This window comes from Passer domesticus, chromosome 14, assembly GCF_036417665.1.
Source record: "Passer domesticus isolate bPasDom1 chromosome 14, bPasDom1.hap1, whole genome shotgun sequence".
In the NCBI taxonomy this organism is placed as follows: Eukaryota; Metazoa; Chordata; class Aves; order Passeriformes; family Passeridae; genus Passer; species Passer domesticus.
In genome coordinates, this window is record NC_087487.1 from 14,594,977 (window position 1) to 14,614,016 (window position 19,040).

A 19,040-nucleotide genomic window follows, 5' to 3' on the forward strand; every position below is an offset into this window, starting at 1 on the left:
TTGTACATGGAATTTCTAATCTTGGTCTTTGCTGTGAAGTTTTACCATGCAGGATTGGCTGAAAATGCTGACATAAGGAGAAATGCTGTTGCTGCACCCTGCTTTCATCTGGATCCTGCCTCATCTTTCCCCCTTTTTTCATTGTTGGTGGTTTTCCAAGGAGGACAGCATCTGAGTTCTGTCCATGCAAGCGCCTTTAGATACAGTTATATGAGAGCAGATCCACTGAGAACAAGGGAATTGGCCTTTGCAGGAATCTAAATGGGAAAGAAGATGCAGAACAGGCTTTCTGCTATCCATAGTCTCCCTAGACTAGAACTTCAATAATTCTTCTTGTGAGAGGGTAAAAAAAGGCATTTTTCCCCTTTTCAGTGAGAAGCTGCATCAACTCTTCAGTACCACCATTGATTCCTTGACTAGAGGTTGCTGTGCTGTGGCACCTTTATGTGGGTCACCACCATCCCTTCTCTGAAGATGGTAACACCTTATCCCACTGTCTACAAGCAGTAGATATCCCCTGCTATCCTATACACGAGGCAATCTTTTGTCTGTATTTTGAAAGGAAGTACAACTCTTGGCTCAAAATCATAGGGATTGATTCTTTTCAGCTGGCTACTTCCTTGTGGTTTTTCCAGGACTCAGGAGAGAGCTGCCAAAGTCCAACTGCATGATCTCTAGTGCCAGACTGGATCCTGAGGCCTTTCTTAATCATTTGAAGTATTGTTAGTTTAATTCTGTCATAATTACCCAGGTTCATTAATATGAAAAAGGAAGACTTAGACAATTTCTTTCTGCTTTTAATGGAGTCACTTGGGCAAATGAAAGAAAGTGAAAAGTGTGCATATTATTCAAAGTGACTACTGAAGTGAAACTTTATATCAGTAAAACTGATGTAAATATCAGTTTTGTCATGTTTGCTGTGTGTGCTTCTTGCAGAGAAGCACCATAACTGGGGCTGCTGACAGGATTCATGGCAGTGTGAGGGATGCCTTTCCATCTTGCTGATATCTGAAGTGGTTTCCATGGCTCTAGTCAAAACAGGAGACTGTCCTGGTGAGGCTGGCACACCAGAGTTTCTATGGTTAGCTGAAAAAAGCAGGATACCTCGTTTTATTTGTGCATCTGTGCAGTTTCTGAGCAACAGTAACGGGGGATTGAGGCGGCAGACGGGCAGGTGACTGGGTTGTGCTGGCTCTGTGCCCCAGCCGGGCTCTGGAGCTGAGGGTGCACAGCAGCAGTGTGTATCCCATCAGAATAGAGGGGTTCGTATCCCCACTTCTCCGTGGGGACCCTGGCAGGTGAGCTGTCCCTGGCTCATGTCAAGGGCTGATAACAGAGGTGGTGTTGTGCAATGGCGGCAAACGGGGCCGTGAGATGTGGGGCGCCAGCAGCCAGCTCGGGGGGCTGAACCCCGCTGAGGCATGAGATATCTGGAGCGGGGTCTGGCAGAGCTCGGGCCCAGCGGGGTCAGGGCAGTGCCGGGGCAGCTCAGGTGGGACGGCCCGGCCAGGTGGGGCTGCGGGGGGCGGCGGCCGCTCCCGCTCCCGCTCCCGCCTCCCCCTGAGGGGCGGCTGCTGCGGCCGGCGCGCGAGGAGGCGGCGGGAGCCAATGGCGGGCGGCTGAGGCGGGGAGCGCGGGCCAATGGGAGGCCGCGGCGCCGGAGCGCGCGGGGCCCGGGCGGGGGGAGGCCAATGGGGAGCGGCGCGCGGCGCGCGCGCAGCCGAGGGCGGGGAGGGGCGGGGCGCGCGCGCGGCGCCGCCCCTTCCCCGCCGCAGTGAGGAGCGACCGGGCGGCCATGTTGTGCGGGGGGAGGGGAGCAAGGAGTTGAGAGGAGACGGCGGAGGCTCCCTCACACACACGGCACAAGATGGCCGGGGAGCAGCCGCAGCTCCCGCCCGTCTCCCGGCGCTGTCCCCGCCGCTCGCGCCGGAGACGCCCGGCGGGCGCCCCCGGTGCCGCTCCCGGGCGCCAAATCGGGCCCGGCGCTCTGTGGGCTCCGGGGCTTCGGAGGGCGGCGAGCCGGGCTGCCGAGCGGGGCTGCCGACGGTCGGGCAGCAATGGCGCCGGGCTGCCGAGCGCTGCCCGCGCCGCTCCCTCGCCGGGCGGGCGCGGGGCCGCCCTTGGCCGCGGGCAGGGAGAGCCGGGAGCAGCGCCCCGTCCTCGGGGTCCCGGGTGCCTGTCAGCGGGCTGCTTTTCGCCGGGTAAGTGCCGGAGTCTCCGGGCTCCTCATTGTCCTTTGTCCTTGGGAGGAAAAACAAAATGTCCTTGGAGCCGGGAGGGGGAGGGGGCGCTGCCTCCCCCTGCCCCCTCCTTCCCCCCCCGCCGCTCGCTGAGGGGACCTGCGGGTACCCTCGGGGACCCCCGCCCGTGCCCGAGCCCGGGCTGGGCTGAGGGGAGAGCGGGACAAGGGGAGCCCCGGTGACCCTGGGCGGCTGCGGGCGCTGCCTTGGCTCTCCTGCAGCACCCGGGAGGCTCCGCACGCCCTGTCCCCGAAGCAGCCCCGGGGGGAGCAGCGGCGGGGTTTGGCTCCCCTGTGCAGCACCGAGCACTGGGGGGCTGCAGACCGGTTCCCCCCAGCGCGGCGTTCACGGGGGGTGTCTGCAAACCAGCCTGGAACCCCAATGCAGCAGTGGAGGGAGGGGGGAGAGGTGAAGGCTGTACGACAGCATCACTGAAATGTTTAGCCCCGTGTCTGTGTAAAGAGCGTTTCTTGCCCGTCGCTGTTCGGATGGGGATATGTTTTTGTAGTTTCTAAGAACAAAGACGCCATGTCCTTTTCTCTTAAAAATAAAACTTGGAGTGGTTTTTTTGTGGGGTGTTGGCTTTTAACTCTTTGTAAACCAGTAAGAGAAACAGGCTGCGGAGGAGACAGATTGGTACTTTATGAAACAATAGAGAAAAATTTACTTCACTGGAGAAACAGCAATTCAGGTGAAGAAGTTTAAAAGAAAACTCCTAGGAATTACGTGCAAATTTGATTTTGCAATTAAAACGGCAATGTAGAAACTTATAAGCTTGAGAAAAACAAAGCTCGGTCATGCCAAGTCTACGGTTTAAAGTTGGCAAAATACTACGGTTGTGATTTAGGCGACACTACGAAAAGAAAAGAGAGTTACTTAAATACGAATTGCACGATAAGGAAACGGATGAGTTTGCGTCTGACATGGAAAGCTTTTAAAAAACATTTCACGGTATCAGGTTTGTTTTTATTATTCAGTTTATAGGTTTTTCCGAGATCTCACAGTTACTTCTTATTGCAAAACATTTTAACCGTCGTTTCGGTGTTCTCATAATTTAGAAGTTGTACAACACCTATTGCAAGACTTTCTAAAAATGCAAGTTTAAATGTAATGGCTGACGTTTGTTTTGGGTTGGCTTGCGTTCAGCAATTACCAATTTCAGGGTAAAATTGTAATTTTAAATTTATAAAAACTCTTTGTAAAGGAGCAAAACGTAAATACTAAAAACTTTAGTTTTAATTGGAGGTTGTGTATAGCCATATTTGTTGCGTTTTAATGGTGTACGCTTGTGCAAGGTTATAAAACTCTGTGCAGATTTTAAATACTGCAGTTGGAGGTAAATCTGCATTTTTTCGGTACTTCCTCTGCAAATAAGGATCTGTCATTGCAACAATTGAAATTAGCCCTTTTTTTTGGAAATACAAATACAAGTTTTAACAACCACTGGACTTCTGTCACCTTTATGCAAAGTGTTCGGTGTCTTTATTTTAGATTTGGATTATGGTGGTTTTATAACCCCAGCAACAGTTCTGCAGTGTAGAACAGGTTCTGGCATACACACTTTGCCCTAAAGAAAGTTCTAGCTTTAGGTGGGTGTCTCCTGGATTTGTCTTAAGTATATTACAGGATAATTTTTAAATAGTTTTGACTGGTTTATTTTAACAGCTGAAAATAAAATAGGTAATTATCCAGAAAATAAATTACTTGCAATTCATAATGTGTTTTATTTAATAGTTCTGCGGCAGGTTTTTTCATATTTTAAGGTGTAGGTGTTTGAATTTATGCATCTTTTAATTCAGCATGAAACCGGTTTTTAAAATTGTATATTTGCAGAATGATTCTACACTTGAGTGTGAAGTAATGCTGGTAATAAATATAATTGCTGCAAAATAAAATGTTATGGCTTTTCACAAAAGGCAAGAAAAGTTGGCTAGAGGTTGTGCAAATATGGTGTTCCTTGTGTTAAAAGAACATAGTTTGAGATCTGATTAAAGGTTAAAGAAGCTGAAGGCTTTAAAACTGTATTCTAGAGGGCAAAAAGATGGTTTTTTTGGGGAGATGAAGTAACTTAGGACTTAAAATTCAGAGACACTGATGACAGAAGCCATTTTAAAATAACCTTGCTATCACTAGATGTTTTATTTAATTTTGTATAGCCTTCTGCTAAAGGTTTTAATGTGGAAAAAAAAGTAAAAGGGCTGAGAGATATTGTGTGATAAATTACTCAGTAAAAAAAATCTTAAATTGGAATTTTAGCTTTGAGTCTTTCAAAATTAAAGTAATGGGAGACAGACGAGCAGACTGCAGTTATTCGTGAAAAACACAGATCATGTATGTTGTATGTCAGTCACTCATCTCCAGTGGGTTTTTCTTCAGCCAGGAATGTACAGCCACTCAAACTTTTATTTTTGGAGTTCAGATCAAAAGACAGTTACTGCAATCATAAGTTTTTCCCGACTCAATAATTACTAAAGATTGATGGACTTCAGGCATATGACTAACACTGCTTTTCTAAAGCAAAATACTGAAAATTTTCCTACTTTGTTTTTTCAGGTAGGATTTCGTGAACTGAACCTTGTTTCCTGACGAGCTTCCTGAGGATTCGTTCATGCCTTATTTTTCTTAGGTAAGAATGGTTATACCTTGTGTTAGTATATTCATTTCCTTGTTATTTTTTTGAAACTGTAAATTGCTACTGTGCAGATGGGAAGAGAAAAAAAGTCTCAGAAGGACGGGACACATTTTATAAATTGTCTGGACTTCTAAAAAGCTTTTCTTTGGGGTTACAGGTAGACTATCTTCATATAATGTCATGTTTATGTGCTACTTGGGTATAAATTTCAGTTTACTGAGGCTATTTAATAAGCGGACTGTTTATTTTTATAATATATGGATACATATATATATATAGTATTTGGTGGAAAAGGACAGTGTTTGCATATAAACTGAAGTTCTGTACGTCCTGTTTCACCAGTGAAAACCTACATTAAACTTTGAAAATTTAGGTTTTTTTACTTAATGAGTTTGTAGCATCAATGTTTGGGGAAACTGTAGAATTTGTATTTGAAGGTAGCAACCCAAGACTTCAGGAATTGACAGAGGAGATTTTTGGGGGCCTGTTTCTTGTTTTTGGCGAGTAACGCGTAACAGCGATAGAATATTGGTTTTGTACTGTTGGTAAAACTTCGCTTTATTCAAGGACATTTCCTTTACGTGTTTTCAGAAAGTTTGTCAGTCAAGAGTGTTAGGACTTAATGAGCTTTTCTGTACCTCGTTTTCAAACAAACCTGGTTTTGTTGTTTTTTATCTTTAAGGGCTATTACTGGATATTGTTCTTCCAAAGATTCAGATGACTGGTTGGGTAAAAGACCTTGAGCAAAATTCTGTACCGTGCGTGCCAGGTACGTTACACTGTGTTGTGGGGTTGGTTTGTTTTATGTTTTTTGGTTTTTAATCATCCTGGAAACAATTTTTTTCATAATAAACATTAAACATTTAAGTTTCAGTGTTTTACCTTCTTGAATTTATTTTCTTTCAAGCTTAGTGCATTTGGAAATAGTTAGTATGTACGTACTACAACAATCTTAATGTCTCCTGCATCTTTGAAGATTTTATGGTCACTCACAAGTACAACTTTTTAACAATTTGCTATGACCATGTTGACATGTGGTGAAGCCAAAGGATTGTCATCACCTAAGGATGTTGTCTAATCAAACTTCAGGAATGCGTTTCCTTAGTTCAAGGTATTGGTTTATTAGCCAGGGATGCTCATAAGCTTTTCCTTTTCGAGAAATTGTTTGTACAATAAACTTTAAAATTCTGGGTTTGGTGTAAATTTTATTCTAAAAGTCTAAAGTGGTACCCAGTTGTTACAAGATACCTTGCTCTCCTTGCAGTGTAAACAAAGCGGCTTTTTAATGTTTATTTTTTGTTTCTACACTTCAATTCTGCATTTAGGATCAGTAACCTTTGAGTCAGGCTTGCACCACTCTGTAATTAAAAGTGGGGGATCCTGTTTGCCTGTCTTGACTGGTTCCTTTTCACAGCTTCCCATGCTCGTGTACTTGTGTGCATACTCAGGACCTCAGAGCGTGAGGCGTCTTCATGAGGACACGTGTATCGGGATTCCCAAAAATACTTTTGATGATTTGCTTTTTCAAGTTACATAATTCACAATGATAACCCGAAAATACAATTGTGAACCCCCCACCTGAGTGCAGCTAGGTTTTTTTTTGGCTGGGATGAAGCCTTCAGTCTGTTCACAGAAAAGATATCGTACACAATTTTCCCTAAGCTTTACAAAAATATCACTTAGGGTTGTAATAAACCTTTATCTGCAGTGAGTCACTGCTGATGGGCAAGGTAGAGTTCAAATTATATTTATAGATACTGGACATGTGCCACCATCATGGATGTCCTGCAGCAAACACAGCTAACCAGCAAGGTGATATGTCAGAATGTTCCTGCAACTTCATCGTGTGACTGTCTGATGGCAAGTGTGAGAACTAGAAGTTTGTGTTAGAAATGATCTCATACCTTAAGAACAACCGGGCATATCCAAAATCCCACGTAAGTTTTCAGTTTCAAGGGTCAAAAATCACAGATACTGCACAGCCTATTACGATAAAAGCAAGGCCAGCTTGGGTCACACAAAAGTCTGATAACACTGATGGGATTGAACCTGTCAGACTCAATTTATATTCCTGGTATTAAATTCTGCAGTGTCTGAATCTGCAATTTTTAACTAACCTGCTCTTGAAAAAAAAAAAAAGTAGAAAAGTAAAAATTAGAAAATCACAGTGCTTAAGATCAGATCTTGCCTGACCTGAGCATTTTATTATAAATGCGAAATTCAGCACTTTGATCCTGATGGTCTTGCATCTTCCCAGTATTGTCCTAATGCTGATAGTGCTGAATAGACATTACAATAAAAGCAGCTTTAACTGTCCCTTTTGCGAGCTCTTCAGAGCTGCCTTTTCTTGCAAGAACAACTTGTTTTCAGCTAACAGTGGCTTCCCCTCTAGGAGAAGTAGACCTCAGTGGGTTAGATGCACACGACTGGGACTTGAGGGAAGTTCCAAGTTCATGGCTACGCCACAGTGTGCTTGTGAGGGTCGAGGGGGATCAAGACAACCTCTCAGGCTGAGTCCAAACCTCAGTAGAGGAAGTTGTTCAGTGTGGGGATATGAACCCGTGTTAAGTATTCTCATAGAATAGATTCTGGTAGCGTTGGCAGCGTACATGGAAGAATGTTGGTGTGGTGATACACATCATCTTTGCCAAAATATTTTGTTAATTAAATTATACAAGAGAAAATGTGATACCAGGTCATAGCTTTTGGGTGTCTGACCTGACTTCTTGCTGAAAAAAGAGATGCACTGTGTGATGGTTAGTGCCAATCTTTGGGGCATCTATGATGCTGGGCGTGCTTTGTGTGGTAGGCTGTACTGTACTTCAAGTGTCTGTAATTTTAAAACAAAAACAGGCTATTAGATAACGTAGAAAAAGTAAATTCATGTTTATTTTTAAATAGGGGATGGATTTTTTTCATCACCCAGGCTACAACAATTATAGCAGGTAGTCTGATTAAAAGATTTTGACATTAGATACAGGAAATACAGCTGTTAACATGAAAAGTTAATTTCTTTCAGCGAACACTTGCACATCCAAGATCTGGTTTCTGACTTGTGGCATAAACCTGTGGCTTTGGTGATTGATTCTGTAGTTTAAGAGTGAATGTGTTTTGGATGTAAAAATTAAAAACTTAAAGTACAGGGGCATATTCTGTAATAGTGAAAAAACAACTAATGTGATGAAATGCAGTATATTACCAACATCCTCGTGCTGTTTTCACAAAGCTCATTGTTTGGTTTATCCACTCAATTCCAAGAAGAGAAGTGTCACTACTACGTGATAGCACTCTGACACACCCAAGATTCCTTTTGCACAAGTGTGCTGAGGTCAGAAGAACAAAACTCTGGTGGAGTCTTCATAACACTGTCATTAAAGGAAGGTGCTTTGTGGTGACAGCCATATTAAATACTACCCTCATTAAAGTTTCTGTCAAACTACCATAGCTGTGTGCTTGCTCTAGAGCTAAAGAAAACAAGAACCAACATGGAAGCAGTGATGGGTGTGTAGCTGTGCCGTGAATTATTAAAAATGGCTGAGAGCTGTAAATTGAGAGTCTTCCAGTCATTAACTTTACCTGTCTTCATATAGATTGTAGTTTCTAAGTGGCCTTTTTTGAGTGAAATGATTCAAAGGGCCCAAGTAACACTTGTTTCCCTGGTTCATATTTCATGCCTTGGATGACTGGTGGATGCCTCATGGCTGATCATGGTCCAGCAGCCATGTTGTGATTCTTCTAAAATGGTGGATGGGCACTTCGCAGAAGTTCTGTGCTTCCATTTAGTAGCAGCTGCGTGTGCACATGTAAATACATTTTAAAATATCATTAACACTTTTTTAAACCTCTAAATTTCACATGCATTAGGATATTCTACATGCTTCTGCCAGCCTACTGCTATTTTTTTTGTCGTTTCCCTTTTTAAAGACTTTTTCCATAATAAGCGTTTCAAGTAAATTACATCAACAAAGAAATTACAATCCTGTTCATCCCATATTTCTTTTTATACCTCTGAGTAGCTGTCAAATGGAAGAGAAGAATTTAGGATTGCACAGTGTGCTGTCACTGGATAGGTTAATTAATTTTTATGCATTTGAGGCTGTAGTTAAATATAAGTAGATTCTGAGAGATTACAAGAGAAGTGGTTTGCTTGTATGTGTCAGGAGGATAAACTTGAATGTCTTATTTCACGTAGTTGAAATTTACCCTGGAAAGGGGGTTCATGAGTTGTTTCAGGTCTTTAATCTTTTTACCTTTGCTTAAGGTAACTGATTAAGAATTTATTGATTCAGATTGCCAATAGGCATTTTCAGAGTCAGATTTCCTCATTCGGACCTTGCCCATACATGAGTAACTTTGAGATATTGTAGATAATTTGTTCTACATAAATGTGTTACATAATTGCCCTGCATCCAGCAGATACCTCCTCTCAATAAAACACATTTTCTTTTCTCTTGTGAAGGGCAAGTCGGTTTGCTTAAGCATGCTTCCAGACTTGATGCCCGATTGATCTTTTTTGAAAACTTCAAAGAATATATTTTTTGTTTCTTCTCAATGAATTTGTGGACTGGGTCTGAATTTCTTAAGTTGTTCTCAGGTTCTTTAATAACAGGTTCCTTAGTGATAATTTAAATTTTTTTTAATAAAATAACTTCTCTAGCACATGCTGTGAGCTGGGAATGGTTGTTTTTTTTGTGTTTGTTGGGGTTTGTTTTTTTTTTTTTTTTAATGAGGGCTTTTGTAATAAAAGCTATTGCTTGGTCTGGTAGACCTTAAGGTTTACATCTCTTTTAATTCTGAATTTGTTTTAATTCAAGTGTTCTAATATCCCATTTTCCCTACAGATATGTTGAGGAATTGATTTACTCACTGTAAGCAAAATAGCTGCTCTTGGTTGAAGCACTGGTAAGTTGTTATTCCTAATAACATTTACTTTTTAGCTTTAAAAAAACGCCAGCAACCACACATGGCTGTAATGTTTGAGTGGCTGAAGGCTTTGGCTGGATACATTCTGAAGGTCATTAGTGTGAGGCCATGTGTGTGTGTGTGTGTTTCAGAAAAGCTGAAAAGAACCCTGGATCATTCCTGCTGGGCTCTGGGGAAGTGAGCAGTATTGGATAGTGCTCTCTCCCCGGCTGGCTGCAGAACAGCTTCCAGATCTGATTGCAGTTCTGGGGGCTTCTGTGATTTGACTCCACATTTCACTGAGAACTTTTGTATCATAGTTATGCTTGTTCAGAAGGGTTTTTGGTATGCTGATGTCTGTCTCTAGAGAGGTACTACACACAATTTGGATAACAAATGGTGTGGAAAGTATAGCAGGAAGAACTTGCTGTACAAGCATCTTGAGTTTCCTTATGCTTCTGTCAGGATCAGTGGGAGCCTTTGAGCAGACAGTCACTGTCTCCTGTTCTACAATTGTTCTGTTTCTCTTCTTCATTCATAAAGCTCTGGCTTTGCACAAATGATAAATGCCAGTACAGTCTCCTGTATTTTTTTAAATTAAACTGCTGACTGATAGACTTGAAATTATTCCTCATATAGTCAAAACATAAAATTGGCAGGCTTGTGTAGGTAAATTAATTCAGTTCTATACTGGATGAATATAGGGAGAGAATTTTTTCCCATTTCCTTAACTGAAAGGGATTTGGTCTTGACCTTTTGTTGTCTCTGGCACATTTTGTGACTTTCTTGGAAGTTGCTTGTGGAAAGACCCAAGTCCTTTTGTCTTTCTCTCTGCTTAAAATTCAGATTCCTTGATTCTGCATATTTAATTAGGGCAACCATTGCAGTTTGTGTGCATGGATTAACTTTTTTTTATGTGTAAGCTCTATTCCTGGAGCACTGTGCTTTGGAATATATGCTTTTCTTTAAGAGACAGTTTCTTTTAGTCTCACATGCCACCTGATTGAGCAAAACCCTTCTTAGGCCTCAGATAACTTGGGAAAATGTTCCAAGATGGAAATCCACTCATTTTAGTGGCTAGATGACAGTGAATTTCAGCTGTCCCATGGCTGTGTTTGTTAGTAGAGCCCTCCAGCAGCCATTGCCTTCTGCACTGCCTCAGGAGCAGGGAGAGAAGCTGGTTTTGTACTCCAGAGTCCTGTGCTTCTCTTCCACTCCATAGTGTGGAGACTAATGTAGAGCCCTTCTGCAGAGGAAATGGAATTCGTGGGAGAAGGTGCAGACCTTGCCAGGCTGTCTTAGTCTGGCCTCCTGCTGCTTCTGGATCAGTTTCATTTTGGACCAGTTTTACCATTTGAGTTTTCAGTCCTGAAGCAAAGCAGTTAGAAAAAGATGTAACAAAAGAGTTCATGGGCTTTGAGGAATTAAGTTTTTAATGTGTGTACACAAACTTAGTTTTGATAAGTATTTAATTTCTTCTGCCACTGTGGTCTGTAAGTTTTATTACTTTGTTCTTTCAGAAGTCTGAAGTTATTTTTCCCACTGCAGGTGTGTCCAGCAGTAAATTTCTTGATATGTTTCTTCTCCAGCTATTCCTCAAAACTCTTCTTATGCTATCCACTGATGCCTTCCTAGCCCCAGTCACCTGCTAGAATCTCTAAACATGTGACTCATGTTCCATTTCAATATTAATTTTTGTGTGATTGCTACATCTTTCTGTGTGCATTTTTGTTTTTTTCATTGGGTTGTAAATTAGCTATTGTCAGATCTGGCTCTTTGAGTAGGACTTTGGCTTTTCAGTTACACTGTGAGTGATTTTCCATCCGTTTCTGGTTTACCATCCTTACCTAAAGGAAGAGGTGAATGTGAAACCTTTAAAAGACTTAGTTGAAATGGTTGTCTACAAAATAAGTTGTTTCAAAAAGCAGTTGTGAAAGCATTCCAGTGTGTGGATCTTGAAAGATCTGGTGTTGCATTATTTGGTTAACGTGGTGTTTAGTTGAAGCACTGATTTTTAACTCCCTTTTTAAGAGATGAGAGAAAATACTCGAAAACACCAGGAGCTTTATTAAAGTTGGCATACTTTGCTTAATGCAGTAAAATGTATTATTTAAAAATAATACCCACAAAAGAGTGCATTTGTGAATAAAGCCACATCTTATCTGGAATTAACCTTGAAATCTGACAAACCTGGGAAATAGCCTTTCTTACCTATAAATACCCAACCCTACATGGGTTGTGCTTTTGCTGCTCTGCTTAAGGAACATCTAATGGTGGTAAAAGCAGATTTCGGGCTGTCCAGAGCACTTAGTTCCTTGCTAAGGATGGTACAGAATAACATAATGGACTTAGCTGGCAATAGAGGAACTTCTTTCCTCCAGTGTAAAAGTTACCAGGGATGTAGCTGAGAATAAAACTTTGGTTTAATGGGCTTTGAAGTGTAAAACTTGAGGTTTGGTTTGCTCAGAACCTCATGTTGCCCATTCTGCTCCCTCTGTTGGAGTGAATTCCCTTTCCCAAGTAGGTCACCTTAGTTAAGAGTTTGAGCCTCAGATTTCATTCTGGAATAGTTTGTGGATGTATTGGTGTCTTATGCATGGGTGTTGTTCGTGTTGGGCTTCAGTCTCACCCTTTAAGGAATGCAGGGTTACAGTGGACCTGCAATGGCTGAAGCAGTGGGTTTGGCCATAAGGGATGTCTGTTGTTGCTGCAATCTTTTAATACAGCAACAAATAATTGCAAAAAAAGCTGAAGAGAAAAACTTTGTAAACTCAGATGTTTTGTAATTGTTGCCTTGAACCTTTAGGCAGGTTGGAAATGGATGGCATGGAGTGCCAACATGTTACCAGTGGTTTGAGGGAAACTTTGTCAGGATTACAGCATTACCCAGGTCCCTGATTTATCATGACCAAAATAACAGTGCTTGGAAACCAAACCAGTAACTGGTAGATAACAGAAGCTTGAAAAATGGGCAGATGCCTAAATCATTTTACAGAAGGAATGGTAGACTCATGTCATCTGGGAAAAAAATGGGTTTTCCAGTAACTACCTCAAATGTAGGATCACTGCATATATCTTCATGGAGGAGTGTATTTTTGTAACATTATTGAAATTTCTTAGTATAATGTGCCTTAATTCCTAAGTAAACAAATGCTGTGAAATCTTTTAAAGCAAATGTAAATTTCACAAGTGTAGAGGCTGCTGTTAATATTTTGGACATTCCTGTGGCATCTTTTTGATGTATAATAACTTGGAGAACAAGAATGTGTTCTTAATTATAATACCTCATCAGTTCTGTTTACTGCTAATTATTTTACAAGATTTAGAGAAGCATTTAAGATGAAGGTCATGGGGTTACTTGTGAAGTTCTTGGTCCAACCCAGTGTAGGTGAACTGAGCGGGGAAATTTGCCCTGAAATTGCTTTTGGCAGGTCCTGTGAGTGTCTGAGGCAGAGGGCTAACCCAACTGGAAAGAGCCTTTTGAAGGGTGACTAATGCATAACTAAAGCACCCTTTTTAGAGGTGAGGAAAGTTGATGTCAGTAATTGGATTTCTATATCTTAAGCTTATTAAAAATAACTAAAAATATTTTAATGGTCCTATTTATGGGATATCTACTGTACGTATTTTAGTACTTCTCAGTTTGATTATGTCAATAATGGAAAACTTTGTGGTGTTTTTTTTTCCTGTTTTGATGCTTCTGTCAAGGTATTACCATGAAAAATCATTCAAAATTTTAATTAATCTTCAAATGCCTAAATAGATTTGAAATTAATTTGGTGAGAATTGGAAAAAAAAAAAAACAAAAACAAACCAAACCCCAAGCAACCCCAAAACTAGCTTAGTGGGACAGAAAAACACCTTTCAATATATTTAATACATTGTCTTAACTGAGGATGAGTTGAATGTTTGAAACGGAGCATTTCTTTAAACTTGAAAGTTCTGTTTCTGAAAGCATGAATGTCCTGGGGTTGAATACTCCTGCAGCTCTGCGTGTTTCACAGCACAAAGTGAAATTACCAGATGCCATATTCCACTTCTATGTGCACGACTTTCCCATTGTATTTAAAACAGGGAAGCATAAAACAGGACACATGGGTACTTGAGAAAGTCAGGCTGGGGCTTGTTGCACTGCTTCCAGTGCTCTTTGCTTTGCTGTAACTGGTTATTTTGAGATGAGACTGGGGAAGCTGGGATGCAGAGGCAGAGACCACTAGATGGCCCCACTGGTTTTTGCTGGGCTGTGGGTAATTTCTGCATCCCTTGTCAGAATCTGCCCAGGATTATCAGGGAGCAGAGTGGTGGTGAAGTTGGCTTTCAGACTAAAATGAGGTTAAACCTATACATATTCAAAAAGTAAATTGACGTTGGAATGCAGATACTCAAAATCATGAAGACATTTAAAAACCCTTTTTGCATATCAGCATTGGTTTCAAAATGATGTTCTTAACACTTAGTAACTTCCTGTACGTAAGTTTTGCATGTGAGGAGGAGTAAGGTTTTACTTGAAGTAAATTAAGCTTATATTTCTTGGAAGAAGACAGAAAGATGGGAACATGGGGTTTGTATTTATCCATATGGATATTGTTTGTTCAGTTTGGTTTGTCCCTCACCTGTGGGCTTGGTTGCAGTTCCATGATGAGTACAGTTGGAATTACCTTGCTAAAGGTAGCTAGTGTGACTTGTGACTGTTTCTGTCTGATTTCTGGTGTGTCCTTTCCCACCAGTAACTAAAGCAGTCATTCCATTTGCTTGGAAGTGTGTTTGCTGTTGCACTGTACATCTTTCATGAGCTGGAAAACTGGGTTAAGATGGTGGAATGTCTTGTGTCCAGTCACCATCTGTCTATAAGAAACCAGTTTTCATTGGCTTGGATGGATCTGTGTCTTTGAAGAAAGGAGCTTGAAGAGTACTTACAAATTTTGGTTTGTTACAAGAACCTTGGTGTTCTGCTACACAATGTCAGCTTCAGGGGATGGCACAGTGCAATGAAAATGGTTGCAAGAGCAAATTTCTTTGATTTCCCACCACGGATTTCTCTAGTGGTTTAAAAATTTCAAATGGAATTCATGGATCCTGAAAGGGTTCTTGGACTTCTAATATTTTCTCCCATTTATTTTTATAGTTTTGGTGCATTTTATTTTTATTCTTGAATTGATTATTTGACATTGTTTCTGATAAAAGTAGATATTGTGGACTGTGTAACATGGAATGAAGCATGAGTTACATGTTTAAATTATCTTCAAGGTACAGTAGTTGAATGTCTTAGTTTAAAGCAATGATGTGTGTTCCAACAGCATTTTTCTTCTAATTTTTCATAAAGAATCCATTCAGCTGAAGAGTGTCAAAAGGAGTCTACGAATGAGACACCAAGATGGCAGTTCCACTGGGGAATGAGAGGTTGAGGAAATGGACTAATGCATGAGTGCTGGGATGTCTGTCCAAGAAAAGGATGTTAAAACGTGGACTCTCATGTTATTAAACCAGAGAAGATCTGGGTTGTGACCATCCTATCAAAATGGACTTGCATTTGAATGAATCAGTGACTATCCAGTGATGGATCTCTTTGAGGACTGGGTGGCAAAATTTTCCTTTTGGGTTGTTTTTGCATGACAGGCAAATTAATTTGGTAAAAGATCTGTTGCTACTGCTTTACATTTTGAGAAAATGTAATTTATGAAGTGATTTTAAATAAAAGGTTTTGGTTTATTTCACACTTTGTGTTTGTCCTTTCTGGCTGAATATTTTTTGTTGAGTTGATACTAAAGTGGGTTACATTTTTGGTTGCTATTAAACTGAGAAATACTTTAGCTAAGTACTGGAGGCAAGGTAAATTTTTGTGCTTTACTTGGTATCAAATGTGGTTTTCATTTGCAAATTACGTTCACTTTGCCATGACTTCCAATGAATTTTTATTCGCTGGCTTGTTCATTCAGGTGCTTAATATGAGGGGTTTTCAGTACTTGGCCTATTGTCAGGGCACTGCTGCTGAACTTTGTGAAGTTATTTTAAGATGGAATTGATACCAATTGAAGGCTGAGAAAATATGACAATAAAGGAGTACTTGAATGTTTTGTGTAACTTTTTTAGGTATGTTCTTGGGTTGTGTGTGGGTACAGAAACTTTTCAACAGATTTCCTGGACTACAGACTTCCTGAACAGTCTCTCTGGTCTTAAAATTGTTCTGTGCAAGTGTCCAATGTGCTTCACTGCTCTTGCATGTAGCCTTAGTGTCACGATACTGTGCCATGTGTTTGATGAGAAAAATTGAGTTATTTTTGATAAGGCTACAAAAGACATTTTAACCTTTGCAAATGAATTCTAAAATGGTTCTAATATTTGAAGCTGTGATTTCCTTACAGGTTTCTAGTGGATCTAATAATTTGACTGTAGGCATTTCTTCTCTATATGTTTAACCTGAAACTCAAAGTTGTCTTTGTTTTGTGCTGGAGGGTCAAGATGGTAAACCTGGGCTGAGATAATCTTGAAATTATATTTGAAAACCCAAACAAATTCCTGTTCATTGTCTGTGTTTAACTATTTGCCTTGCTCAGACTTTTTTGGAAATACCCATTTTTGCCATGATGAGTTGCTCATGCCTGTTCCATCCAGCCATTTTGGTGGTACACGCTTGCCCCACTTTGGTTTTGCCATGTGTTTTTATGGTGGAGTTGGATTCTGGGACCAACCTGAAGGGTTTCTCATTCAAATGAGTGGATTTCCTTAGTGTTACAAAAAATATTTGGAATAGTCTTGCATTGTGGTTCTTTAGTTCTTGCAGTCGAGGTGCAAGGAGTCTTCTGTGAATAATTGGTAAAGTGGAATTTTTTTTAATGGCTTGTGGCATTGGAGAGTTCCTAATGAAGCCCCTTGTGGAAAGAGGATGGATGGTTGTAGGAGATAAGTGGCAGGTCTGTGGAGGAATCAAAAGGGATGGTGTTGGTTCTACTGGTCGAAGCCAATGGTTTTGGGCTGTTGGGATGCTGTGCCATGGATGTTCCCATAGAAACCCAAACTAGCCCATTGCCCCTTTGTCCTCCGGTGGTCCCCCAGTGGCTGATGGCTGTGTCTTGTTGTGATGCTTATGAATATGCAAGATGTTCTTATGCTTTAAGGGGTTGGTTTTGGTCATGGAAGACAACTGGTAGTCAGAATCAAGTGGTATGGGGGTACTTGGATCGCCTCCATTCCCTTGGTGATACATCCTCTCAATTCCAGGATGTTGTGTTGGAGATGTCCATTGATTGATTTGCAATTCTGCAGCTTGGCTGTTGTGCAGCTTTAAAATCAATTTGTTGTGTTAAAATCTGTTAATGACCATGAATGGGTTAAGAAAATGCATGAGAAATGAGCAGTTTGATGGAGTTGGACTGGCTTGACCGCAGTGCCTTGGCGTAGCTGATGGAAGCGGTGTGGCCGCTGGATTTGAGTTTGGGGGGAACCACCAGGGAGGCGCTGTGGAGCTGGAGGGCAATCTCAGCTCTGTGGGGTTGGCTTGGGAGTGGAGGATGCTCCTGTCCCCCCCTGCCAGTGCCAGCACTGGGGGGCAAAGGGAAGAGCTCTTGTCTGGGGATTCCCCCACCGAACTGGGGGGAAGCTGCCCCTTGGGTGGGGTGACCGCCGGGGTGGGCTGCTGCTGCCTGCATGGCTGTGAGCTCCACTTCCATGCCTTCAAAATGGCTTGTAACAGCACCACTTCCTGTCCAGGGAGGAAGTAATTTTAGCCCAGGCACTGAAATATTTAGCAAATCTTTAAAACAAAAGGCACAAATTCCATTTCTTTCTGGCTTCCAAAGGGTGCCTGAGCCACATGGGGTTAAGGTGCCCCTTGAGCTGGGGTAGTTGGAAGGAGCCAGGGCTGTGGGGTAGCAGGCACCCTTTAGGTGGAGGCTCTCTCTTTTTTTGGTAGAAATGAAGGGGTGGGTCTATGGTACATCACCTGAGTTGTGGGGTAAATGTAGAGAGTGTCAATCAAAGGCAGAGCTCAGAGCTGGGAAGGAGCTCTAGATGGCGGCTGTGCCTTAGAGAGAGCGCGCTCAGCTCCGTGCCTTCCCCAACACTTTACGCAACTTTCCCTAACTTTCAGGCAGCCTCAGGGGGCCCCCACAGCCCCTTGCCTCTCCTAGGCACTAATCGGGGGCCGAGCGGACCTTTTTCGGGCAGAAAAGCAGCTTTTGAGGGCTCCCTTTTCGTGCCTTGCTGGAAAGAAGAAGCCGTGGAGAGAGCCCAGGTCGTTGTTTTTCCAGCTTAGAAGCCATGGCGTACCTCCATTTTTGTGCGCTCTCCTAATGAGCTTTTTCCCCCGGACATTTTTGTACTAATTACCGCTTCTTTTGCTTTATCGGCAGCATATTTTTGGGATTAGAATATATATTTTTTTTCATTTTCTGAAATTTATATTTTATCGGTATAATTACAAATATTTTGGATCTAATGTTTTTCCACTACCCGAAACTAATATCGACTTGGTCCTGGCGGCGGTGCATGGATCAGGTAGGTGAGCAATTAATAATAATAATTTTTAGATTTCTGCCGTTTTGAATACTTTGATTTTCGACCGATTTGTGCTGTATTGGGATGACGCAATAAGATACAGAGATTATTTGCATCCAGTGTTACTTTGGGAAAGTTTGCAGGATGCTCCTCTCCTGTGTTTATTCTCGGATTTTTCTTGTAAAAATGATTATTTGTTTTAAATCTCCGGTTTGCCGTGTTGATCAGTGCTGTGTATTGTTATAACAATATCATTGCAGCGTCAGGACTTTGTTCCTGATAATGAAAGCCAGTGAAACGAACTGGGACCTTACCTTTCTTTCAACTTTTGACAGTAAATACCTGGGCACAGGACTTCAAAGCAAACAGACACCCCTGACCCCCTTTTAATATTTAAGAATAAAAAGATGATGAGAAATAAGGACAAAAGCCAAGGAGAGGAGGGTTCAGTCCACAGCAATGCATCGAGGTATGACCTATCAACTTTCTTTTTTTTTTTTTTTGTAAAACCTGTGAATACCCTGTTTACTTTGACAGCCTTGGGTTACTGTCAGTGCTTAATAGAAAACATTTTACTGATTTTGCTTCCTTTTTAAGGAATGACCTTGAGATTGTTAGCATGCCACACCCTAATTTTTTTTTGTAGCAATTTCTGAAACTTGTGTTGTGACTTAAGGGCCCATGTCCTAGGCAAAAGGTACTGTACCTTTATTCAGGGCAGCCCTTGCCCCTGTATGATGTTTTTCCAGCTTTTGAATTTCAGTTTTTAGGTT

At 41.6% G+C, this 19,040-nt stretch overlaps 1 protein-coding gene across 10 annotated transcripts in view; it reads left to right on the forward strand.

Moving 5' to 3' along the window:
- CHD2 (chromodomain helicase DNA binding protein 2) overlaps positions 1 to 19,040 on the forward strand; it is a 90,265-nt gene that overhangs the window by 17,394 nt on the left and 53,831 nt on the right. For 5 of the 10 annotated variants that reach the window (XM_064388525.1, XM_064388527.1, XM_064388523.1 and 2 more), the window contains exons 2-6: positions 4,794 to 4,866; positions 5,555 to 5,641; positions 9,714 to 9,774; positions 15,098 to 18,267; positions 18,603 to 18,736. In XM_064388525.1, coding sequence (XP_064244595.1) covers positions 18,675 to 18,736 — 62 coding nt within the window. In that variant the 5' untranslated portion in view covers positions 4,794 to 4,866; positions 5,555 to 5,641; positions 9,714 to 9,774; positions 15,098 to 18,267; positions 18,603 to 18,674. The other 5 variants (XM_064388520.1, XM_064388519.1, XM_064388524.1 and 2 more) reach the window with 5 other exon arrangements.